The sequence below is a fragment of the Amblyomma maculatum genome, chromosome 2, assembly GCF_055883805.1.
Source record: "Amblyomma maculatum isolate TAMU_Amacu chromosome 2, ASM5588380v1, whole genome shotgun sequence".
Classification (NCBI taxonomy): Eukaryota; Metazoa; Arthropoda; class Arachnida; order Ixodida; family Ixodidae; genus Amblyomma; species Amblyomma maculatum.
This window is the reverse complement of record NC_139345.1, coordinates 120,957,558-120,984,039: the sequence shown is the minus strand read 5'-3', so window position 1 is coordinate 120,984,039 and position 26,482 is coordinate 120,957,558. Positions and strand designations below refer to the sequence as shown.

General features: G+C 47.8%; 1 protein-coding gene across 1 annotated transcript in view; it reads left to right on the top strand.

Annotated features, from left to right (window-relative positions):
- The first annotated feature begins 20,572 nt into the window (after positions 1-20,572).
- The window catches only part of LOC146199729 (retinal guanylyl cyclase 1), a 195,452-nt gene continuing 189,542 nt past the window's right edge, over positions 20,573-26,482 (top strand). Inside the window, exon 1 of the mRNA XM_084592806.1 lies at positions 20,573-21,284. Within this exon, the coding sequence (XP_084448932.1) occupies positions 20,573-21,284 (712 nt within the window). The remainder of the gene's footprint in view (positions 21,285-26,482) is intronic.

Genomic DNA, 26,482 nt, shown 5'->3' with positions numbered 1-26,482 from the left:
CAATGCGGTTTGCCAGAGCCCAGCGACGACCATGACATCTTAGCAACGACAAACTGCGGAGCTAGAATATAAGAACTACGTGCATGACTTTTTGTCGGACAGCACGGCCACTGTGAGCATTGATGTCCGGACTGCACAAACTTTTCTGACGCTGTTCACGGGGACTCCGCAGGAAGCAGTCCTATTCCCACGCTCTTCAACATTGCCCTGATCTAGCTGGTCATCTTCTGAACTCCGTTCCGGGTTCGCACCACTCGCTATAGCGGATGCACTTGCTCTGTCTACAGCTACAGTATGGGCTGCAAATGGTCGATACAGGATTGCTTCCAGGCCGTAGTCCCCCTCGTACAAGGGTTAGGCACCTCAGTACCTCGGACAAATCCATACATCTGATCATACGCCGGTCACGACAGCCCTGGAGAACACTGGAATTTCTGGAGAATGGTGCCTTAACGATGTCTTGTTAGAACCGTCTTCTCACAACCTCAAAACGACAGTATAATTTCCCCTCACGAATTCGCACATGCATCAGAAATCTGGAAAGCGAACTTTCTTTCTTCAGTTCAGTTCGCGCCGCTATGCAAAAAAGAACACGAAAAAAAAAGCAAAGAAAGATTTTAGGGGAAATTTAAGCTGCACCTTTTAACATATTGCGCGTATTACCTCACCCCAACTAATTACAATACAACCTAAGCTACTATCCCTTACAAAAATAACTTTTTAGCTGGCGTCGACGCTTTGCTGAGTTCGAGTTGAATCGACAGGAAGCCACCTTGAACCCGGAAGCGTTGAAAACATTGCTAACCAAAATTTCGGTTCCTCTTGACCAGCATGTATGTGTTGGGTGATTTTGGATGATTTTTCGTTGTTGCTTTACAGGGCATATAAACAGCAAATTTACACTCATAACTGCATTAGCTGCAACGTAGAAATGGGCTCCTTTGGCAAATATTTGCAAGATCACGCAATATTCCGCATACATGTACCCAGATATAGGAGCATGTAAAAGACGGCATCTGTTGTGATAGTTGGGCGCAACCTTCCGGAGAACGCAAAACAGTTGACTAACCGCTTTATTTTTGTGTCGACTAAGAAATGAAGGGGCTCAAATAAAATAACGTCGCATGAGAACCAGATTAGTCGTGCTGCAAAGGAAATAAACTATTCATCAGAATATTTTATATAGCTTTGGTGATCTGCAGGTCACAACCTGCGCACGTCAGGAAGCCGTTTTGGAGGGGCAGATATAGATGGTCATGAAGTGCACCTTACATGAAAACGCACGAGTCTCCAAGTCAATCTTTATTAAGTTATGTTCACCCCCGCATGGAGATAATAAACCTTCTCTTCGTATAGTATCCTGCGCCAAACTGCTCCGGGCTTTGTAACCTTTGAGTGTTGGAGGAGGAGGAGAAAAAACTTTATTCAGCCCTATATTACTTGGCGGTTTTTGGACGTCTTCAGAGATGTCTGCTTGTTGAATCCAAAGAGTCTCCTCCGTCGACTTCGTCCACTTTTGCACAATGGTCGGTTGCCCTCAGTCCAGGGCTCCGCTGGCTACTGCCGCCCGTTGGGCTCGCTGTACCAGACCTTGCTGGTCTTCGCAGCGGTTGCTGGACAGCAGAGTCTCCCATTGCTCCGCACTCGGGTTTCAAATTTTGGGGACCACATCTATGTTTTGACAGGCCCATGTGATGTGATATAGCGTTCGTTTTTCATCGCACCACGGACATCTGTCATCGTATATGGTAGGGTGCATTTTGTTTAGTATGTGTAGGTTTGGGTATGAACTCGTCTGTAATTGTCTCCATATGACAGCTTCCTCTCTGGTGAGAGAACTGTGCGGTGGGGGATATCTCATTCTTCTTCCTCTATAGTTTTCTAGTATGGCCGAGTATGCCTTGGGGTGCTGGCAAATGTTCCGCGGACTCGTCGGATGCTCGGAAAGTAGTGTATGCTCGAGCTATCCTGTCAGCCTTTTGGTTCCCTGCCACCCCCCTGTGCCCTGGTGTCTGGTCTGGTCATTTTGTGTCTGGTCTTGTTTTCTTCGTGGTTTTTAATTCTGTCGCTTGCTTCGAGGAGTATACGGAGCGCATGACGACCAATCCTACCATTCATGAAATTTCGACAGGCTGTTTGAGAATCCGTGAGTATCTGGCTACTTCCTCGGCCTCTGCTACTGTGCAGTGTCGGATAGAAGCGCTGGTCACTTCGCGTAGAGATGAATCGACCACCATGGCCACTGCAATTTTGTTGTGTCCTCCTCTCGAGGACGCGTCTGCATACACGGTCGTGTCTTGAGGAGCGTATGTTTTTTGAATAAAGACTCAAGCTGCGCCTCGCGTAGTTCTTCGAGTGTGTTTTGCAATCCAAGCGCCATGAGCTTTTCTGTACAAGTGTTGCGCGGTAATCGGAGCGCTGTCTTATACGCTTTGCGTAGCGGGGCATCCTCTTGTTGTATTTCACTTTTGTTGAGGCACTGGTAGGGCAGGCTGTACATAATTCGGCTCACTACCAGGTTTCTAACTAGTTTTAGTGTGTCCTCTTCGCGCATGCCATGCCGCCCGTTGGTGATGCGGGTGATCATGCGTGTCACTTGTAGCGTTGTTGTTTTGAGCATGGTAAAAGTGTGACTACTGCGTTGGTTCGATTGAACCCACATACCTAATATTTATATTGGTGTCTTCTCCGGGATGGGCTTTCCTTCCGGGTAGATGTTGAGTTTCAGGTTCTCGCTGGATGGGACGGTCCGGTTTTGTTTGCCTCTCGACACTCGAAGCAGTTCCGATTTCTCTGTCGAGCATGCGAGTCCTCTTTCTCCGAGATATTTCTGTACACAGGAGGCCGCTTCCTGTAGGTTTTCTTCCTTCTCCGCGAAGGAACCGGTGTTCGTCCAGACTGTTATGTCGTCTGCATACATGGCGTGCCTGATGCCTTCGATCTTCTCTAGTTTTCGTGCTAGACCTATCATAGCTATATTAAAGAGGATAGGTGAGATGATTGATCCTTGGGGTGTTCCTTTGTTTGGCGCGTGAATTTTGTTCGATCGAAGGTCTCCTATGCCGATGGTGGCAGTTCTATCTGACAGGACGGCTTTGGCGTACCCGTGGATTCTGCGTCCGCAGTCCAGGTCGTCTAGGCCTCTAAGGATCGCTTCGTGACTGACGTTATCAAATGCTCCCTTGATGTCAAGGGCCATTATGACATTTTCACCTGTTCGGGGTACGTTGCGGAGCACATCTTCTTGTATTCGAAGCAGCACGTCCTGCGTCGAGAGTTTTGCTCTGAAGCCGAACATGGTATGGGGTACATAGTCATTATCTTCCATCAAATTTTGCAGTCTGAGCATCACCCCCCGCTCGTAAAGCTTGCCGAGGCACGCCGTGAGCGAGATGGTCCTGAGATTTTCAATTTCGAGCTGTTTGCCAGGTTTAGGAATCATAATTACTTCGGTGTGTTTGCAGTCTTCGGGAACCGCCTCCGCCTCCCAGTGTTTGTTTAGAAAGCTTACGAGCTCTTGTATGAGGTCATCACTCAGGTTTCGGATCAGGGCGTTGTCGATTCTGTCGGCTCCTGCTGCCGTGTTTCTGGTCGCATTCTTTATGGCCGCATAAACTTCTTCCACAGTTATTGGGCGGTCGAGTCTATCGTTTTCGGCTCCGCGATAGGTCCCTTGGTATCGTGAGGGGTTGTGATCACCGAAACATTTTTTTCGTGCCTTCTCTAAAAGGTCGGTGTCCAAACCATCAAAGGAGTGGATGAATCTGTGGATGATTTTATTGTTTTCTGATTTTGTTTTGGTCGGATCGATTAGTGCTCTTAGGAGATTCCAGGTTCTGGCCGTACCTAAGGTTCCCTTAAGCGATTCGCTGAATTGTTTCCAATTTTGTCTCGCGAATTGCGCTGCGTATTCTTCAGCTTTTGCCGTAACTTCTGCTATCTTTAGTTTTAGTTTCCTGTTGTGTTTTTGCTTCCGCCATCTTTTGGTGAGACTGGGTCTGGCTTCCCATAGTCGCAGAAGGTGCCCGTCTACTTCGGGCGTTGTTGTTGTTCGTGTTACACTTTTTGTGCATTTGTCTCGCGTTTCTGTCAACATGCCGCTCCGGCCTTCTAGTGATTGGATGCCGCCTTCAGATTTTTTGCAAGCCCCACGGAACGCGTTCCAATCAGTGAGTTTTGCTTGTCCGATCCGGCATCTTACCCTTTCCGATGCTATTCGCGTCCGGAGGTTAAAGTGATCGCTGCCTAGGTTTTCCATCATGTTTTCCCACTGTGACTCATTGCTCTTCCTTACGAACGTGAGGTCCGGGCAAGTGTCCGTGCTCACACTATTACCGATTCTCGTGGGGGTCGCGGGATCTGTGATTAGCCTGCAGCCAAAATATTCGGCTACGTCCGCTAATGTTCTTCCCTTGATATCTTGTTTCCGGTATCCCCAACTCGTGTCCATGGCGTTGAAATCTCCTACGATAATGAGTGCATTTTCTTTGGCCAGCTTGTGCGCTCCGTGGAAGAGTTCGAAGAATTTGGCTTTTCTTTGTCTTGGCGGGCTGTACACGTTCAGTACGAATGTGCTCCTTCCCTTTCGCTTTTTCGGAATGATTTCGACAAGCGCGTGCTCGATGTCCGTGTCAGCGACGGTATCGTGCCTGATTGCGGTGATGGCTTTGATGACTAGAACGGCTGCTTTACCTCCGTTTTGGCTCTCGTAAACATCGTACCCCTGTAAAGAGGGTCTGGTTCGACTCTCTTCGAGCGCAATCACATCGGGGGGTGTAAGCTGTGTGTTTATGTATTGTTTTAGTAGGGCCTGTTCTTTTGCGGTAGCCTCTGCAGTTCCATTGCCAAATTTCTAAGTTTTCTTGGTCTTGCTGACGCGTCTTGGTCATGTTTACGTGTTCGTGCTGTTGCCTTGTTCGACAGCGAACGCCGTTAACGCTGGACGGTTTTACGCTCTTTCCCTAATGTTTTCGTTATGTCTTTGTTTTCGAAAAGCACTTTTGATTTCTGAGATCTGTCCCTGAAATAGTGCTTGCATCTGTCGCATTTGAGATTGGATTTGCCGCATCATATCCTGCATCATCTGCTGCATCATCTGTTGCATTCGTCTTTCAAGTTCTCCATTGTTGGATGCTTGTGGCTGTTTTGGAAGGGCTCTAGTGATTTCAAGCTCCCCCTATTGTGCCTTTAGTGTTTTTGTTAGTTCCTCGACCTTGCGTTCGAGCTCATTTTGTTTGAGTCGAGCGAGTTCAAGCTCGCGTCTGAGTGCATCACTGCTCGCGTCTTTAGCTTCTTTGACAGGAATATTTTTGTTGTTTGTATTGTTTGCGTTACTACTATTTTCTACCGAGTGCGGATCAATGGTAGATACCCAGCTTACCTTGCTGCCGCCTTTCTGGGAAAGCTTCTTTTTCTGGTTTTCTTGTTTGTTCTGCGCGTAATACTTTCGGAGTGTATGAATTTCTTACGGGTGTTTGCTTAACACTGTCTGTGTGTTTGAAAGTTCTTGTTGTTGCTACATATTATTTTCTAATATTTTTGGGTAGCCTCACCGTAATAAATCTAGGAAGGAGGAAAATTAGACGCACGGGCCTGCTACTGGCTCTTTAGCTCAGCCACATCCGCTGCTTTGTGCGGACAGAGGAGAAAATAAAGATATAAAAAAGAAGAGAAGAGATAAAGACGCACGTCGCAACAGTCGTCATCCGTTACCGAAGCGATGGCGGGTGCAATGACGGCCTGCAACAGATGCAACTACCAGTGGCAGGCGAGCCCCGCCGCAAACAGCGGGGTCCTACCATTCCCAGCCCTGTAGGGCCAGGAGCAGGCATCTTCCTCCTCCCTCGTCTTTAAGAGAACAGTGCTGAAATATGGGTTTCAGTAGTATTAGACACACCAGAAACTTTCTTCGGCCCACGGTCTCTCATTGAATAGATGGATATGAATTTATTCAGCCAGAAAGGTATTTGTGCATTTAATCAGCCGAATCATTTCGTCTTGGGCTCAAGACGAAAATAGCAAGAAAAGATATAGCGAATGCTAAACTCTAGCTCAGTGGCCACTTTTCTGATGAAATTCAACTCTGCCTCAATGTTGTGCTCATGCCCGCCCTGCCTGGTCCCATTACAAATTCAAGAAAGCATGTTGAGTCTGCTCAGCAGAACACCGACACGACCTCACGATTATTTTTTGTAAGAGATTATATGCGAAAGACCATCCCATATAGATTGTGGGCATTCAGCATTCCCCTCGCCCGCAAGGGCCAGTGAACACCCTCTCTCTCTCTCTTTCACGGGGACCTCTCATCTTCCCCTTCTGACCTCCTTCCCCCGAAGCTGTGGCGGAGAGATGGGGGCGAGAGTACTGACGGAGCGCGACGGGCTGCCCCTCCCCTTTCATCTCGGCGGATATCTGGATCCAGAGAGACAACGCCGCGACGCCAGTGTGCGCAGATTCTGCTATGACCGAGGATGAAAATTGGGCACTCCCAATAAAAGGGTTGGCCCACTGGCTGTGCATCGGTGTTTTGTTCTTCCCTGCCACGGATGTGGTCAAAGCTAGCGGCGTGGCGTTTGGCTCTGAGAGCAGAGCTCGAACCCCGTGAGATCCCCTGCAAAATGGCGCCCAACGTGGGGCCTCACTTGCAGTCCAGTCGGGGGGGTTAGCTCACGAACAATGGCGGAATTTCACACAGTAAGCCATCTAATGTTGGCTGGGAGATCCTGGCCATTATGCGAACCCTAGTACTATGGCAGAGGCTTCCAATCGCCATTGCGATACGCCTCAAGTTAAACCGTAGGTGTGGCCCACCGAACGATTCATTCTCAAGGAGATCCTGAGCTACTCGTCAAGCTACTGCCAGTTGCCGACGCTACCCTTTACACCATTTACGGAAAAGCTGACCCATTGGACCAGCTAACGGTAAAGTGCCAATTTGTCTACTTGCGCCCAGAACCGCAGATGCGGTAAGTCCGTTTTCCTCTTTGGTTCAAAACCGCGCAGCCTATACGGCGGAGAAGGTGGATGAAGGCACTGCCGAAGCGCGCCGCGCACAGATTCAAAGTTCAACGATTCAAGAGAGTCGAGAGCCAAGTTTACTGGAGCGGCGTCGCATGGATATGCGGCAAGTCAGTTCACAAGCAGCCACATTCCGTTCGGAAAGGAAGTGTGAATTATGGTCGCAGGTGCGATGTCACTAGCAGCGATGGTACAGAAAATTTGTGGAAGGAGGTCGCCTCGGAGAGCGCCCTGTTGCAGAAGCCTCCAGAACACGTGCTTCTCTTAAGATTGGAGAGGCCCACTCGAGCTTGCGTTCAGCAGTTAAGAGCTTGTCAGGGGTTAGTAAGAAGCCCCTTTTTTTTGTCGTAAGAGGCTCGCAAGTCTTAATGAAGAGACAGAACCCGGCGACAATTCAGACCGAATTTCGCTGTGAAGCGACATGTAGTGTGGTTGGCGTTAACTCTAGTGTAGCGGCTATTGCTACGAATGAATTGGAGACTTACTGCTGGTCTATGATTAAGCTTTGCTATAGTACGTGATAGGCAAGGACGCGTCATATGAGGGCTGCGAAGTCGTTATTCCGCAAAGGAGCGAGCGCAGAGACCGGAATATAAACCCAGGGTGAATATGCGAGCTAGCATAACTACCGGAATGTGCACTGGCACGCCATTTACATATCTGCGCATTAACACAAGTGCCCTGGCAGATGTCGACGGCTAGACAAAGCGATTGCGCGAGATTATGGCAAATGCCAATGGGAAGGCGAACAGCAGCAGCGGTAAGAACATTGCAAAACCGATGGCTAGCTATGATTACGCACTTAGCGACGTGACCGCGAGATCGCAACTAGTCATTGCGCCCGGATGGATTGGACCATTAGAGCTTGGTGAGATTATTTCGCGGCTGCAAGCTAAAAGATCTGAGGTAGGGTGGAATTAGCGGACCCATGCCAACAGTACTTTCCAGTGATATTGATGGTATAAGCGGACACTCCACGCGCTGAACAGCGCGTAGGCAAGCGAACCCCAGCACCGCTTCGGGCACCGCTGCAACACTCGAAGCCAGCGCAGTCGCTGCGACAACGGGAAAAATGCCTCCTTCCCCGGAGCTCTGAAGGAGAGGGCGGGGATGAGAGAATCGGTGTAACGCGCTGGGCAGCCACTCCCCTTTCATCTTGGCGGACAGCATCTGCATCCGGATAGACGACGCCGCGACGCCGTCGCGCGCGAATTCTGCTATGACCGAGGATGAAAATTTGGTGCTCCCAATAAACAGCTTGGCCCGCTGGCTGTGCCTCGGTGTTTCGTTCTTCCCTGCCACGGATATGGTCAGAGCTAGCGGCGTAGCATTTGGCTCTTAGAGCAGAGCCCGAGCCCCATGAGAACCCCCACAAGATAGAAACCGCTCTTATAAGCTAGCCATATGAACGTGACCTGCATATCCTGCGGTTAAGTTGTCTGGCTCGGGATCCAGAGGTTCAGGGTTCGATTTCCGTCTCCTGCAAGTTCTTGTCAACTTGGGCATGTCAAGTCAACGTCACAAAAACCTCCTACCAATTCGAGCCCAGCCTTGTCACCTTCGAACGACGACCTCCCTGAGTAACGCTAGAAATGTTAAGGCGAAAGCCTTTTAAGGCGAAAGCCTTTCGAGGCTCATAGAACGAAATCCAGGGCGCGAGAGTTGTGCGCGAGGTCTGTCATATTCCGCTAGATTACTCGAGATGTGTTTGGTCTAGTGTTCTTTCAATCTTCAATCTCACACTTGAACACGCGCCAAGAAACGCCACGCGACAGCAGCGATGGTGTACCGTCCAAATGCACTTGCCGGAGAAAGTGTGACAGATATATACTGCGCCTTTCCTTTGCTGTAGATGAATTATAACTATATGTAGCACTACAACAAACACCGCGATAATAGACATAATATGAGAAGCAAATGAGAGAAGAGGACGGGTAGGCTTCCGCCATTCCCCTCTTAAGAGACATCTAAGAGACATTTAATTTTTTTATTTCTCTTGCAACACATTCACCGACGCCGGACTTAGTGTACAGCGAGACCTTTAGTCTTCGTTTAGTCTTCTTGGCCATATCTTCGTAGCAATAATATAAGTGTTTTATTTGTGCTTCTGCAGCCACTCAGTTAAAGTGTCCACTGGTAACCTCAGATGGCTATGGAGTGCCGCACTGATTAGGGCTGGGGCCGACGTAGGCAACTTTGTCTCTTTTGAGCAGGTGAATCCAGGAAATATTAGTTCCATCAATTTATAACGCTGCCTTTATTAACACTGCACGCTTTTCTCACAGCGCGGTCCCTGAAGCGCAGAAAAACAATACCCTTCAAAATAAATGAAGAAGCAACCGCAAGACGTATTTCACTCTTCTTCGCAGCTGTTCTTTCTTCGTCTTTGTTCTGGTTTCTGATCCGTCCTCGTCACCGATCCATTTATTCCTCCGTCTCATTCCCTTTGTGCCTTTCATTCTACCCACCTTTTATTCCCTTCCGCTCTTTGCACACCACGTGCCGACGATCCAGACGAATGACCGTCGCGACTCGGCTGATTGCTGTCAGCCGTTCCACTTCTCTTCGCCGCAATGCTTGCCTGCCCGTTCCTAATCCTCGTCGCTCGTTACCAACAAGAAACAGCTGTTGAACCCACATGCAGAGAGAACGAAAGAGTACACAGTAAAGAGGGAAAGAGGGGAAGACAAGGCAGAGCTCATAACCCTGGGCTGAGGCACTTCTCGGCCTAGCTTTGCTTGTCTGTTTCGATTTCGGAGGGCTATTAATAACGGTTCCCCGAGAAACCATGCGTGCATGACGCAAGTTTTGAAAAGCTTGTTGCTACTTCCTTTTTGTCTCTTTCTATCTGTGAGCCCATCTTTAATCTTTGTCATTTTATATCAATCTTTACTCGCATGACATTGCCGTGTTGTCGTAGGGAGAGCCAACTTTCTTTTTCCACGTTTACATGTGCACCCATTTCTAGAGCGCTGCTTTAAGTAACAAAGAAAAGCGGGCACGTGGCGTTAACGATGTATACCAGAACGCATTCTGTGTTATGGAGGCCGGCGTCTGTAGTGGTACAGAGAAAATAATATAACGAAGAATGCAATCTCCCAAGTTAGTTAGCTTCAGTATATTCGGACGATGTCAATTCCTTATATTGTTGCTGGTCCACCAGCTAGAAAATAACATACATAGAGTGATATATTCTTACTCTGTGCTTCCAGGGCTGAAATGAAGGTCGCGACTACGTCCTTGTCGCGAGCTTCGTGAACTCAACTTTTGAGGCACGTTTTCTGCTGAAGCCTCACACGGCGGCTTAAGAAAGGAAAGGTCGATATCCAGGTTTAATTTTTTTTTTTTTTGTATCCTGCTTGGCATGTACGAAAGTTGTTTCAGTGATGACGAAGTTGTAAGCAAGTGCGAAATGCGCTCAGTGAGGATCAGCATGCCTAAGCATCGGGACTCTTGTTGCTTCATCCGTTCTTTTCTCTCCACCTCTGAAGCTTCTTCTGAAGGTAAGTTTGCAGCTAAGAAAAAGCCGTAAACTATATCAGTAAGGCCGAGAGAGAATGCAACGAACATAATAAGCCTTCTGTTATTTCCAGCTCGAAATTGATTTCGTTACACGTAATATGCAAACAATACATTGACGCCCCGCCTTGGTGGCGCAGTGGTTAGGATGCTCGACTTCTGTGCCCCAGGATGCGGGATCAAATCTAGGCCGCAGCGGCCGCTCTTCGGTGGAGGCGAAGAGCAAGACGGCCGTGTGCAGTGCGATATCAGTGCACGATGAAGAACCCCAGATGGTCGAAATTTCCGGAGTCTTCCATTAGTGCGTCTCTCATGGCCTGAATCGCTTTTAGACGTTAAACTCCACAAACCAATCAACCAATATATTGTCGTATGTCTTTTCGCAGTCATTGCAAAGTGCCACGCTCCTGGGCGATTGGAACGTGGAGAAATGATTTCAAGGGAATAAATCTGGTGATGCCCACAGCTCCCAAAACTTTCATTAACGAAAAGGGTTTCATTGACGCCAATTCCATGCAAAACGATTTACATGTAATCGTTGTTATCCTGATCTCTCACCTTGAATTCCACTGTTTCTTCACAATCAATCAGCAAATTTTCTAAAACATCATTCCTGTGAAATGCGACTTTTACTTTTACCGATGATTTGTTTTTCATGTTAGATTCTCCGTCGTTTGTGGATTAGACTTCTATCGATTTTGCAAAGGCTATGGATACTTTTCAAACATAGCAAGCTTAATCATAATACTAATCTTATAAAGTGGATCGAGTGTTTCTTGGGAGGTTGTGCCAAATGCAACTAATGACTATGACTGACTTAGCCATATGTCCTGTAACATCTGGCGTTCTTCAAGTTCTGTACTAGGGTCTCTCCTCTTTCTAATTTAGATCAACAAACATTGTGATCCCAGTCATTCACAAATGAGACTTTAAGCGGATAACTGTGCATTATGTCGACAAATATCTAACGCAGGATGTAGTCACTCCTCAATCTGATTTTAACTGCTCCACTTAGGGCCACATCTGGTCTATAAAACTAAATGTTAGTAAGAGCAAAATTATTTAAGTAACATGTGTGCTTAACTAGTCTTTATGCACCTATTTTCTTAGTAAATCTCCTTTAACTTCTGTCGCTGTGATGAGGTATCTTGGCGTATATGCATATATACATCGCTAACAACCTACACAGCCTCCTATGAAAACGCATGTTGAACATAATAATACTACCGCTAATCGAACGCTTGGCCTTCCTTCGCCTCAATTTTCTAGTACTTCTATATAAGTCTCTTGTGTTCCTGCAACTTGAGTGTGCCTCTTTTGTTTGGTATCCCCACACTAAATCACTCATACAAAAGTCATCAAATCTATCCAAAATCGCTCTGCTTATTTAATCCTGTCGAATTATCCCCGTTTAGCCAGCGTAACATTTATGTGGGAAATATTAAAGCCTCCTGAGCATTTCTTCCGCCATCGCACTTCTTGTTTTTTGTTCTTTCAAGATTTATCCTGCCAATAAAAAGCTATCACAATCTCTTTCTCTCATCCCTACTTATTTTTCATCCCATATGGAGCACAGATTCAAAGTTTGCGTACGAAAATTGCAGATCTGATCTTCATTTAGAAATATTTGCTCCAATGATTAGCGCATACCGGCACCACCTTCCCGCCTCCTTCATGTCCATCACCACTCTAGACGGTTTCGAGTCTGCTGTATTTAGTTATCTTCATTAACTAGCTTGGTACACCTACATTTTTTCTTTCCTCTTTGTTTCTGTACTACCTACTACTTTGCATCGCCGAACGACACTGGAACTCAATAAATGAAATTAAATAGAGGCTCCATTAATCTTTTATAATGCCAGATTTCCATACTTCGAGCAAGTACCCAACAAAGAACGATTTAACTGGGCGAAGTTCTGGCAATAATGGGATAAATATATTGAAGAATTACGAGTAGTCAAGCGTGTCGCTACTGACTATAACATCAAAGTGGAGGATTACCTTCATAAGGCCCGTTCTTTCACATAGATTAAGGGCAAATGCAAAGGCGCAAAGCATTGTTTGACTCGAACTCCATATTTTCGTCCACTTTGCTCCGGACACTGCAGATCTCATCTCAGTAAGAACGTAAAATGCAGAAGTTTAACGGGCCTAAACCAAGTCTAGCATATGAAAGCACAATTTTATCAAAGTTTATGTCGACCTTATTTAGGAAACCAAAAAACAAGTAGCATCAATATGAATTGCCAGAGGTTGCATGAGCTGAAAGGTCAAAGGTCGGGGCAGAATGAATACTTACTGGTTATCCCATTTACCCCGTAAAATAGAGCTTTCGCACTAAAATACAGGCTTAAGCTCACCCCAGTGTCATCTATGTATTTGGAAACGTTTCAACTGTATACTTGGCCACGCGCAGTAACGACATGCATGGCAGCATCGTAGCAGTTCTTGCTCATTCCTGATATTTCGGTTATCTTGAAGAACCACAACATTAGAAAGGAAGAAATGATAGGTTAGAAGCATGCCCCCTCGGCAGTTTTGAACAGACAGTCATTTGGAGTGAATTCCCGCCGCAGTAACGCCCAGTGTGTCAGGTGTGCTGTCGGCGGCAAATGAAACGCGAGTAGAATAACTACAGATAAAATGGTAGAACGAGAGGTAAGAAGATGGCTACACGATATGAAAGGGCACTGAACAAGGGTATGGGGGGTGGAAGTCTTAGTTCGCAGGTCGAGCCAATGTTTCGACAAGTGGACTGTCCGAAGACAAGTCCACTTGTCGAAACGTTGGCTCGACCTGCGAACTGAGACTTCCACCCCCCCCCCCCCTTCTACCCTCGTTCAAGGGTCTATCATACAAATAAAATACAACAAGCCGGCTTGCCAAATCGAAGTGAACGTTGATTGTCCTGGTATTTGGTGTTCTACCAAAAAGAGCGTATTGCAACTGTCCTCGTTCGTGTTTCAGTTGACGCTGATAAAGCATCCGCGTTAAAAAATATCCTCGTAAAATGCAAGCGAACTACAATAAAAGCTAATTATTTGTCACGTGAGCTGATTTCTCTGCGGCAACAGCATAGTATACAAGCCGTTTGGAGGGGACATACTCAACTGTATAGCAATTTCAACGAGAGTGGGCAATAAAGAAAAGGGGATGAAGATGTCACTTATGACGCGATAACACTAACGCCGCCTACCTGCGGCTCCTCTTGCGGATCTCCATTTGTGTACATCCTCTTTGCTGCTAGCGCGATCACCGACCCATTAATTGCAGTCGAAATGAAGAATAATTCTATAAGCTTAATTATTACTGAATAAATTGTTTAATCTAGTAATAATTATTATTATTTATTACTATTAAATAATAAATAATTTCATACAGTGGAAATAGGCCACACGACATGAATGCCGATTGTAGCGCAGGTGCCGCGCGTCTTACCGCTTCTTTCACAAAGGTCCTGGAAGGTTCGATTCTCATCTCAAATAAATAGCCCGAAGTTTGCGGGATTCTCCCAGAAACATAGAGAAAGTAGTCACGGAGTCCACAGTCGCGGTGGAGTGTTCGGAGGAGCGGCCAAGGTCCAGTGGGAACTTGACGCGAGGTTATTTATGACGGTCGCGCAGGCGGCCGCTCTTCGCAAGTTGGGTCCGAACACATGGGAATGGATGACGCCGCCGGTTCGGTCCGTTCCGATTCTCGGAAAAGTCACGCTTTGAGTGTGCCGCGAAAGAGGCGAAACAGAGGAGTTAGAGAGCGCTGCGTAAGCGCATTTGGGGGATCCATAAGTTCATTTGTGGGATCGGCACTAACTGCTCTGTCTGCTTCTCGCTTTGAGTGGAGAGGGCGCGGAGGCCATAAATCCCCGAAACACGGCGAAACACTGGCTGGGGAGAATTCGCGCCAGAGGCAGTCGTTGTCGGTGTCTTTTCGGTAAGGCGCCTGGCCATACGGCCTTTTGAAACTGCCACCCGCGCGCAACCAACTAAGGGCAGCGATCGGAATGTTCGGGCCTGAGGTTAGTGTGTTGTTTGCTTTGGAAGAGTTACCGTCGGCGCTGTTTATCTTTGCGACTGCTGGGAACCTCTTGCATGAGCTGAAGGAAGAATTTGGAGAGAGTGCAAATCGGAAATGTGTGTGGTTGCGTGCGCAACCACTCGCATCTCTGTGCATGTTTTGTGTTTGTTATACTGTAACATGCGTAGAGGGGGGGGGGGGGCATATATGGCACAGTGATTGACCAGTTCATTTTAAAAACACTGCATGCTATTTTCCACAGCGTGACTAGTCGTTGATTGGTCAACGGAGTAACTGGAAATTTTGGCAACGTGAGTGAAGCGGACGTTTCGGAAAGTTGGGTTCGGAGGACAGTTGCGTTCGAACGAGAGTTGAGTTCGGACAACGGTCGAGTTCAGATGGGTTGTCCGGGAGGAAGGCTAGGCGTACGAATGTCTCCAGCGACTCCGTCCTAAAGTGTAGCAGTAGGCCAAGGCGTGATTATGCTAGCCTGTGACCACTGAGCATCCACTGACTTTACTTGTACGGCCCCCAAAGCAGAGGTCAACATCTTCCGCGCCGTGACCGTCACCCATTACAGTTTACCCTGTTATGTCGTCATGGCGCGTTTGACGACATTGTAAATAGGATTAAATAAATGTGTATGGTCCACAAGGAACGGTCTCATCTCCGCGCCGCAATGTGTCGCTGAGCCAAGGCCACAGCGGTGGTCACTCTGTACGGGAGAAGAAGGCCGAAGAAGAAAACAGAAAGAAACACCTTCCGTACAGGGAAGACCTTAGCTATCAAAATAACTCTCGATTTGGCAGCACCTGTCGTTTCACGTGGTCACACAATCACGCTTAAAAATCAGTACGCAGCCATGTCACCTACCAACTAGCACCTGCCAGAGGAGACGTGTCCGTCATCTACAAGAATCATAATCAGAATAATCATGTTTATTTAACATCTTGAGGATGTTGGGTATGCTGGCAAAAAGCCAGTGGAAAGGCTTGACGAGGCCGACACATCCTGAAGAGGCATTGTAGTGGTGCACAGTATGCAGTTTTAGAAAACAGTGCTATTATGCTGTCAGCAAGAAGATTGCCGACCCCTCCCTGTCGCAATGAGACGGCAGTGGGGAGTCGGCAATCACGTTGCTGATCCCCTCCAAATGAAGCTTCTCCAAGACGCGCTGCCGCTCAACATCCGTTCTTCACGTGTCGGTCTCGTTTCCCGGTTGGGCCCCACCCTAGTGACATGTTGGACTCTCGTTTTAACACTAGGCCGTGCGCAGGAAGCGAACGGAGAGACTGCCATCGGCTCGGGCAGCACCAGGTGCGTACGTTTTCCCTATTGGTTACCCGCCCTCAGCCAGGAGACCGCGGGTTGTGACCGCACGTGCACCTTTTATGTTTGCTCGAGACCAGGCCTGAAAGAAGTCAGGCGCCCGCCTGTGTGACGCTGACGCCTCTGAGTGGGGAGAGCCTAGTTTGGCGCGGTTCTCCGTGACGGTCAGCCAGTGCCGGTGGCGACGTGCGTTGAGCCATTGACATGTGACCTGCGTAGTCGAGATGTGCTCCGCGCATCCCTCGTCTTCTCTCGCCTTGGGCTGCGCGCACTTTGCCCATTTGGTCAACCGTGCGGCCTGCGAGCGCCTTTTGCTGCGCGGAAAACGCGTGAGTAACTTTCGCCTTACGCGCGCGGTGCCGCGGCCCTGCTTTCGGGTGCTGCCGCTGGGTTGGGGGTCGTAACGAGGTCTGGGGCTAATGCAGTGCGTGTAATGTAGCGTTCTGTATAATCCACACGTGTGCTTACAACCTGTGCTCATCCTTCTTTCTGAGCGGAAGCGCAGGCGCGCAGTGCATGCTGGCTGTGCTTGCTTTGGCTCAAACCCGCGGTATGTTGGTGAGGTGCCGCGTACCCGCTAATTGGAGCAAATCTTTCAAAGGTAATTCCACAAAGTCAGCAGAAAGTCAAGAGTCAACCGAAGGCACCATCCAACGGCCTGTATGCCTCAAGCGCGAGTTTTTATCTATGTAGGGCTTTCTTTCACATAATGGGATAGCCTACGGCTTGGGCTCACCATCGCACTCTTCACCACCGCAATACCTCTAAAACACAACAACCATATTTGTGAGGGTGATCCAGCGGTTTCAACATCACAATTCCGGACTGCGAAACGGGACAGTCTTCAATTCGTTAAAGCTTTTGGGGTCTCCGTATCACCTACGGAGCACCCCACTTCCACCTCAAAAAAGAGACAAAATTGCCAACATTTAGACATAATTTTCCGGAAGGCACATACGGCAGTCTCGGGCCTTCTACTCTGCTTTCACAAACGGACTCATTTCTCCGGACATCCACAACACCCTTCCCGAGTTCCATGAAGCACACAGTTCTCCCAAATTAGTCGCCTTTCCTCATTCGCTCCAAGACGCACCCTATTCACCATGTTTGGCCTTCTCCCGCTCTACCTGGTGCCACAAGGTGAGAATATCGTCCTGTTAATTCGAGTGAGCACTAATGTAAAGTCACGCATCCAGGATACTAACTCAAAATTTCACCAAGCTCAACTACAAGGCCGAGCGGACCACCACTAATACACTTAGGACCCCCACCGGTAAACACTCTCTGCGGGTGCCATGCAAAGATAACCGATAGTAGCCGTTGTCAAAACCAAGGCGCCCTTCTTACCAGCTTACCAGCTTCTTATTTTTATCGCCGACTCCACTAGGGTTGAAGAAACTCCCAATCGTTGGCTGTCGGCATCTGCCTGTACCCACTCCACGATGCTATTGGACTCACTCGCAGCCCACCTAAACTGCCTGAGAGGCTAGAGAGGGTAGCCCAAACTCTAGACTCATCCACACTCCGCTCCAATATATTCGCCTTTTGTGGATTGAAAGAAATCTGTCGGTCCCCTGGAGCCTCGCTTGGCAACACGGTAGCGATTTCCATTCCCGAGTACCATCCCTCCCCTCCCCCCACCTGCTGATAACACGTATTGCTTTATCAATGCTCACAAACGCTGATCTCCTACAGTGGTACCGTCTCATGCGACGCACGCTTTCACCTCCCTCTTGTAAGCTAGACACTACATTCTGAGTCCTAGCCACCGACACACTTCACACCACACCTCTTTTACACCTCTGTGCCTCTACTTTAACTCGCAAAACCGCCTTTACTGTGGAGCTTAGGCGGACATATACCACAGGACATGAGCATACTAACCTAAGCTCAAAATACCCCCCCACCTTGTAAAACCCTCCATTATCAGTTGTGAGGCTCACCTGGATGACCTAGGCCCTGCCCCGGCAGAAGCTGCTGGCGAGCCGAGCCGTCGACACCAGTCAATCAGCACCTGTGCTAAAAGTCAAAGCGTACAAAATGATATTCCTATAAATCTGTTCACAAGAAAGAAAACGACTGTGTGATAGTGAGTAGATGCTGCATTACAAAGGCAGTCTAATAAAGGGAGTAGTAGTCAAGCTAGTATTAAGGTGGATGTCGCTTAAGAGAGCGTGCAAGCGAACAAGTATCCGCAAGAACCTCGGCAGACGGGAACCATTAAGCTGCCGTCTCACGCATTTATACGCAGAACATAAAAGGAAACTGAAATACTTTTTCGAGAATTTCCCCGAGATGCACGCATTAGAATATATAAAACTTATAGACTAAGTTCGTCAAGTGGTTTTGAGCTGCCATTTAAAGGTATGACGTAATCGACTATCAAGATCGCGACAGTCTTCAGGCTTCTGCTCCAAATATTACAGCAATGCGGATAAACCAAACGACGACGTCCTAATTAGTGGCGTTCCAAATTTCAGTCACTTTCGCAAACTCACTTTTGTGAGTCGCCCCATGCCGCGAAACGTCTCGCAACCTTTACCTTCGTTGGCGTTGATTTTCTTCCTCGGTGCAAACACTTACGCGTCGGAAATGCGCCACTTGTACAAATGACGCCATCATCGGTCTTCCTGCTTTGTCACCGCGCTCAGTGGAGAAGTCTGAACGCCATTTTAATCAGCGATTACATCGTCACTTTAAATGCTAGTGCAAAACGGCTAGCCATGATTTACCAACAACCTTGACGCATTCGGCTGCTGTAATGCAGCTTAATTCTAAAACAGCTTCAGCTGCCCTTTAAGTGCCCCTTAAGTTTCAATCTACATCCGTGTGAGGAGCAGCTTACGTTTGTCTTGTGTGGTGTTTGTAAGAAAGCACGTCACATTTTATGTCAACGTCTCATTGGAAGTCACTCTTTACTCCCTGTACTCCCGTGTAGTCTGTCTTGAAGAAGTTTGCAGCCAGCACTCTCAGTCGTGTCGCAAATGGTTCGCTTTGCCTAAATCAGCTTCTTGCTTAAAGTGGCCAAACACCTTCATTTAGAGCGCTTAACCTTCATATTATTCGCAAATTCTGACAGCGCTCGTAGGATCTTGAAGTCGGTAACTGACACCTGCGGCGTTTGCGTGCGGCCCACGCCTGCCCATTTTAGCACGTGGCGCATAGTATTGATGGAGGGCTTCACTTTTAATCCGAGAGAGAAAATTACAGGTGTATAGGAGGGAAGAGGACGGATTCAAATAGTTCTCTCCGCTCGTGAAGGAGGAGATGCAACAGTTACTAAAATGGCTTCGCAGAATTATTCACAGGAGTGATTATGAATAGACAGAGAAATTATATATAATAGGATCAGAGTTACAAAAAGAGCACGATTACTACTTGATCTCAAATCGAAATAGAATGAAACTTGATAAATATTGATAATTACAAAATTGATAGAATCAGAGCTGGAATAAAATACCGAACATGAATTCCATGTGCCCGCCAAAAGTAGCATTGCAAGCTGCATGCTTGTGAAGGCATATAAAGAGACGTAAAACAGAGCATGAAGAGGTATTGTACAAAGTTAACCGTCTGTCATATGGCTCCTGCATTTCCTGCCCCAGTTCACGGGTACGCCAGACTTAATACGCACCGGTGAGGACAAAAGTAAACGGAGCACACTATTTGCTTCCATAATTTTTACGGGTTGCATAATTGAAACTGGCAGCCGTGGTATGTGCATGCCGGTAGTAGACGCCCGTGCGCCTTCAATAGGACAAAAAAAAATATTTGTCTCCAATATAGAGGGCGTGATTGCAATTTGATCAAAAAAGTGTGCTCCGTTTACCTATGTACGCACGTGTACATTGTAGACGACGGCGACAAGCCTAACATTTGCTCGCGGTAGGAGAGAATGAGCGAAAGGTAACTGCTTATGGTCATGTAGTACTTGCAGAGCTAAAAGTATCGTCTCTGAAGCGCCGATGCAATTATTCTTCGTAGTTGAGGCGAATAATGAAACCACTTACAAGCTACACCATTTCACAGCATAGCATTTTGTCGAACTGTGTATAAGAAAAAGCGGCGGCGCGTTGGACATCCGAACCTGAGTAAAGCTGCTATAATGTTTCCGAATCGCTCTGCATTCGAGCTGCCACTCTGAATAGGCACGAAGAGTTAGAAGCGAAATATGCAGAAATTCAATTTTTCAGGTTTTGCAGCAATACGGCGAAATACACGTGACATTTTCCAAGCAGGCAATTTCTCCAAAGCACTCGCGCCAGGCAACGAACGACGCACGCGGGCGCTCTGTGGTTCAGTTCGATCTGCGGCCGCCGACTAGACGAGTGGCGCCAGAGTCGACCAGCCAGTAGCCCACACAGCCCACTCTCCGCCGAGGTCCCGACTCCGCGCGCGGGCCGAGGCACACCTCCGGCTGCCGGCACGTGATGCTCGCCCTTCGGAGGCGGCGGCGGCGCACGGAACGACACCCGCTCAAGCTGCCCGTCACGGCAACTCTCGCTGTGCCAGCGTCAGTGCCGAGGGCCTGATCGCCGCTGACTGCGAGGGAGATTCGAAGATTCTCCGCGCCAAGTGGCGTGTCAGCCGGCTTAAACATGCGCAACGTCTGCAGCTGCTGCGGCAGCAGCTACTACTCCAACCACGACAAGTGTCGCCGTGGCACACCGAGCTATCTTCTTCCGGCCGAGTGATGCCGCCCGTGGTTCCCATGCTGGTCGCCTGCATGGCCTGCGGCGTGATCCTCAGTCGCACGGCCGTCGCCGTTTCCGAGCGACCCCCTCGTCGCCAGCAGATCGTCGTGCTGCCGCATGAAGACCGGTGCCGCGGCTTCAACTTGAGTACGCTCCGATATGCCACGGACGTCTTGGTGGCGAACCACACGCAACTGGCCGCGTACCTGGCCGAATCCAACCTGACGCTCACGGTGCGCAACGTGTCCGATCGTGTCTGTGACACGGGCGGTCTGCTTCCTCTCATCGAAGCCATGGAAGACCCGCAGGTGGCCGGAGTTGTCGGAGGCCTGGACGAAGAAGTTTGCGCTGCGGGTGAGGTTCTGGCGCAAGTGCACCGCAAGCCGTTGGTTGTGTGGAACTGTCACGGCCACGGTAGCTCTGCTACTGCGACAGCAGCGAACGCCGACAAGGAGCCGGTGTTTTTCGGTCGCGTATCTCCAAACGTGGCACTGGCGGCGTCTGCCGTCGCGTCTTGCCTCAACGACCTTCGGGTCAAGTACGCAGTGCTAGTGGTGTGCGAAGAGCAACCGTGGCTCGCACTGGCCAATGAGCTGGAAGCAAGGCTACGGCCGTCGGGGCTCGTCGTGCGACGTGTCATTGCGCTCTCGTCCACTGCTAAACTGGAAGAAGTGGACGCGGCTCTGCGGGTGATCAAGACACCCATAAAAGGTAAACAGAAGTTGTTTATTTGTCCGCGTGTGCACCACGTTGGTTTGCTGAGTGTCTGTGGTAAATGGATCCGACAGACGGCGCATTGCCACGTGGTTATGTGAACTATATATCAGATGACAAAGCTGACCACCGAAGAACTATCTGTGTTTGCTCTAGGTTTCTGCTCCTTGTACCTCGAGTAATCAAAACTGCAGATATTTTGGCATTATAAATATTTGCCTCCAGTTTATGAGGACCGGCCACAATGGATTCAAGGCTCCGGCATTCGGCTGATGAAGCTGAAGACACGGGATTCAAATCCCAGTCATAAAGGCCGCGTATACGCGTGCGCGACACGTTGTCAGTGCACACCTGAGAAGTATAGATGATCTGCATTCATTCAGAACCGTCCACTATGGTGCCCCTCGTTCCCCGAGTAAAGCTAAAAAACACGGAAGTCCAAGTCCTATATGATGTATTAAGAATTATGCTTGCAAACGAGCGTGAAACAAGATTGCTGTGCGACTGCCAATGTTCTTTAGAAACTTGCGAAAATACTGTTAACACTATCTTTCATTGATTCAGAGCTGTGTCGCTGGAATCACTGCTTAAATGTTGCGAGCAAGCATAGGGATGCTGTAAAGTAGCTGCTAAAACAAGAAACGAAGAGGACATGAAGAGCAACTACATAAGCGAAACGGCCACTTCTGGCCTATACTCACGCTTCATTTGTGTTTAGAAGTTGAGACCAACTCCTCTATACCCTCGGTGTATTTTGCTTAAAATGCTTAGTCGCATAAATGACATATGCCCTCCTTCTTCATCTCAGCACAGATCGGTTATTGTTTCTCTCCATGATGTCCAGGTTCTCGACAGTACAATTTACCAGTCTCGGCCAGGAAGGGTGTTTGGTTTCTGAATTATTGGTCTGAATTTTTCAGATGCGGTTAAACGTCTGGCTCCTACAATTTGACGAAATGACTTCTCCCGGCATGCTTCGGCTTTTAATTGGTCAATTAATCGCATAATTTTGCGCAAGCACGGTGTGAATTTCGAATTTACGGCGGCTAGCTGAATGCGCTGAAGCAGCAGGCGGTAGAGCTTAGTATTACAGCGGTTGCATTTTCATCCACTGCCTTCTCACACACAATAGCTGAGCACGCGAGAAATGGACTAGACTAAGTCACCGCTCTGCGTACTCCTGTTCGGCACAGCCCTTGCGTTAGATTTTTTTTTTTTGTTCGTTTAGTATATATTATCTTATTGTCGAATAAACCATCTCGGATCCTAGCTTTTATCGATAACCTTTTGCCTGCATGAGTCGCTCCTGTTGTATACTGTTCGTTACAAAACAAAACACAAACAGCTGAAAACCATGAACCGTAAAAAAAAGGAACGCCGACATAGAGTTTGTTAAAAATTTTTTGTCTTCCATATGGAGCCTTGATTCACTCTGAACAACGGTTCCAGAGTAAGCAATTCGAGTTCACACTGAACCTGGGGGCAAACATGGCTTCCTTGTGGAAGCAGAAAAGACTAACATTTTTGAAGAACTTTAAGTCGACGTTCCTTTCCTTTTGATGTGAATTAACCCGACAAGGAGAGTATTCAACAAAAGTTAAACTTCAGAACTCACTAATCAGGCCGCTTAATACGTACTTTTCAATTTTGCCCGCTCGTCGGCGATCACCATTTCAGTGAACGGTGTTTGTTTTGAACGGACGTTTGCCATGGGAACCAGTGCTGCTTATCATAATGAATGCCCTGTTTGAGACAACCACACAGATATTCAAACTACGGCTCAAGTTTTAGAGCATCATTAGTTTGCCGCAAGCCAATACTCTCCGGGTTGCAAAAGAACAAACATAGGCGACGTGGCAATCCATAATCCGATAGCCATTAGGGTGCGTATACTTCTTTTATCTTTACCTAAAGAGTTCGCCTGTGTGTGTTCGCTGTACAGACCCGTTATAGATAGCGTCGAGCAGGCTACCGTTTGTTAGTGTCCATCATACAAATGTAATTTGGTATGCGTATCTCTACCTCTTCTCCAGGAACTTCGGAGTGCACGCACCTCGTGCACACTTGTGTGCGCAGTCAAGCGCTCGCTTATGCTTTTTCTTAAGAAATCGCTCCCCTAAATTGATACTCATTACGATTACATTTTCTTCAATTCGAATCATGCAACGAAGCCGATTGATGCCTTGTGTACATAAAAAGAGATGTGTCAGGCGTACGTGGTTTGCTCATTATTTGTTGCGATTATACAATCTCAGATGCAGTCAATGTGCATGTTCGGCAGTGTGCGTGTCGCTCGTACGGAGCCACACATGCGGTCTCCGGATGAAATGTGTTATCTGTGAATCGTATTCGCCATAACATCGAGTGAGCCCCCGGTATGTACCGCCTCTTTTTTTTTTTTTTTTTCTTATTCCTCAGTTTTACTTACCCCTTGCTGTTTGCTATTTACCTAGTCATGATCGGTATGCCAAGGTGCTCGTGTCCAATCCCTCGGCGGCGGCGGCCGTGTTGAATGAAGGAGGAATGAAAGCCACCCTTGTATCACCGATGTCTGTGCGCAGTAAAAAAAAAAGAGAGAGAGAGAGACACCAGGAGGCCGAAATTATCCTGGCTCCTCTTCTCCACTAAGGCATTCCTCTTAGGCAGAGTCGATCTTAAACGTCTAACTCCGTAATCTGTAAATCGTGCTCTCATTCAATTAAATTTAGCACGAATAGAAAACAATCATGTCTTGCTGTTTTAAGATAACCCGCGTTTCTCTTGCACAACTGCCATTCTTGTCTCGAATGAAAGAGTGATGCACCAATTAATCGAAACTCAAAATCCTCTTAAACCAAGTTTAAACACCTTGTTTGACCAGCCACAGAGGCCGGGATTCGATCCCGCGACTACTGTTCCCAAGGACGCGGGATCGAAACCTGGCCTCGGCGGCCGCTTTTCGAAGCAGGCGAGAAGCAAGGCGCCCGTGTGCTATGCGATGTCAGTGCACGTTAAAGAACCCCAGGTGGTCGAAATTTCTGGAGTCCTCCACTACGGCGTCTCTCATAGCCTGAGTCGCTTTGGCACGTTAAACCCCACAAACCAAAACTCACTGGAGAATCGCACATTTTGTCTTTGTTTCTTTATCTTATCGAACATTCAAAGCACACCAGTCCCATTTCGTTTCTGGCACCTCCGTACTGCGATTACCCCTTATATATATATATAATTTCGAAAGCTTCAATGCCACAGTCCTGCTCTGAACGTTGCTTTCTATCTCCAATTTTCTTCATATCTTTTGCATCTGCTCTTTCGAACAACACTTATTTTGTGCGAAAAAAATTGATTTACCGGCTTGGCACAGGCTGCAAGTACATCTAGTTACAGGGGTCTTGATCTCTCCTCCCTCTCTGGCCTTTTCCGGTGACTCCAGTAAAATCATACTTTCGAACAACTTCTTTGCGACAGATGGCGGAGCTTTCCCTTCTTTCCGGTTCTGGAGCAAAAATTACCCGATTATGTGTTTATTATTTGAGCTATGAATACCAGTAATTCTATATACCAGAGTATAAATCTGAAGCGCTTTCCTCTCTTCGCACTACATGTCCTGCCCATGCCCATTTCTTCTTCATAATTTCCACTAGAATGTCGGTAACCTGAGTTATTTCTCTGACCCACTCTGCACGCTTCCTATCTCGTTATGTTACCCCTACCATTTTTCGTTCCATAGCCCTCTGGGTTGTCCTCAACTTAAGTAGAACTCTTGGTTAGCCTCCACGTTTCAGCCCCATAGGTGAGTACAGATAAGATGCAACTGTTATATACTTTCCTCTTTAGCGATAGCAGTAAGCTGCTAGTCATAATCTGCGAGTGCTTGCCCAATGCGCTCCATCCTAATCTTATTCTTCTTGTTATTTCCTTTTCATGGTCTGGATCTGCGGTTACTACCTGTCCTAAGTAGACATATTCGCCTGCTACTTCCAGTACTTCGCTACCTAATGTAAACTGCTGTTCCTTCCCGAGGCTGTTGAACATTACCTTAGTCTTTTGCATATCGATTTTCAAGCCTATCTTTCTACTTTTCCTGTCCAGGTCACCAATCATTATTTGCAGTTCATCCCCCGAGTTGCTTAACAAGGCAATGTCATCAGCAAATCGGAGATTACTGAGGTATTCTCCATCTACCCTTATCCCTAACTGCTCCCATTCCAAGTCTCTGAATACTTCCTCTAAGCAAGCTGTGAATAGTACTGGGGAGATTGTGTCTCCTTGCCTAACACCTTTCTTTATGGGAATTTTGTTACGTTCTTTACCAGCATGACCTAAGAATAAAATATGAGATCACATGGCCCGCTTTTTCTAGGCTCAGATAGCGGGAAAAAAGGACGGGAATGTACCCCGAAGTCGCTTAGCATGATTCATCGACTCAGCACAGGTTGTGCAAATTGGCCTGCCACCAAACGTTTGTAGAGCGTCAGCGCTGAGTACTCATCACTGATGCTCTACAAACGCATTTATCGTCGCGCATCGTGTTTAATTAACCGAATGCAGCCAGCCATTCCCCTCGCAGCGTCGATATCGCGTGCAGCCTGACACCTCTAACCTACTTTTCCGTACACGCCGAGCCTATCTACGTCCATAGCAGTGAGACGCGACGTCAACGCTTCCATAGGTAGCGTGATCGATCAGCGAGCGTGACATCCTTTCGCAAAGACGTCAGTCCATCACTTACAGCGCACCTTTGTCGCTGCTGAAATATGTGGGCAATGAAAATAAGACGAGGTTGAATCAATAAACCTGCCAACGTTACCGTCAGACTCGCCTCATTGCGGATGGCCGCGACCGACGGTGGAGTGTGGACATCAAGGCAGAAGCGTGTTAAAACGGGGGGTCATACCATCCGCTTTAGCTACAGGCGAGATTATCGATCAAGTCGACGAAGACGAGGTTAGGCATGTCGACGGCAGCAGACAAGCGAAAGCTGTAGAGCAGGAATAGTTTGGCATCCCATTGTAACTTTCTAAATGACGGGTGTGCGGGTGCCGCCTCAGTATTGCTTGACAGTTTAAGCGCAAGAGTCCCCGCAGCTGATCTGAGCATACGAATTATTGAATCAGCACAGCGACGTCAGACCAAGTCTTTCTGTGTATCATAAACGGTGGCCAGCTTTTTTCACTTATTGCATCCCCATGTGACCACAATCCGGTGGTGGATGC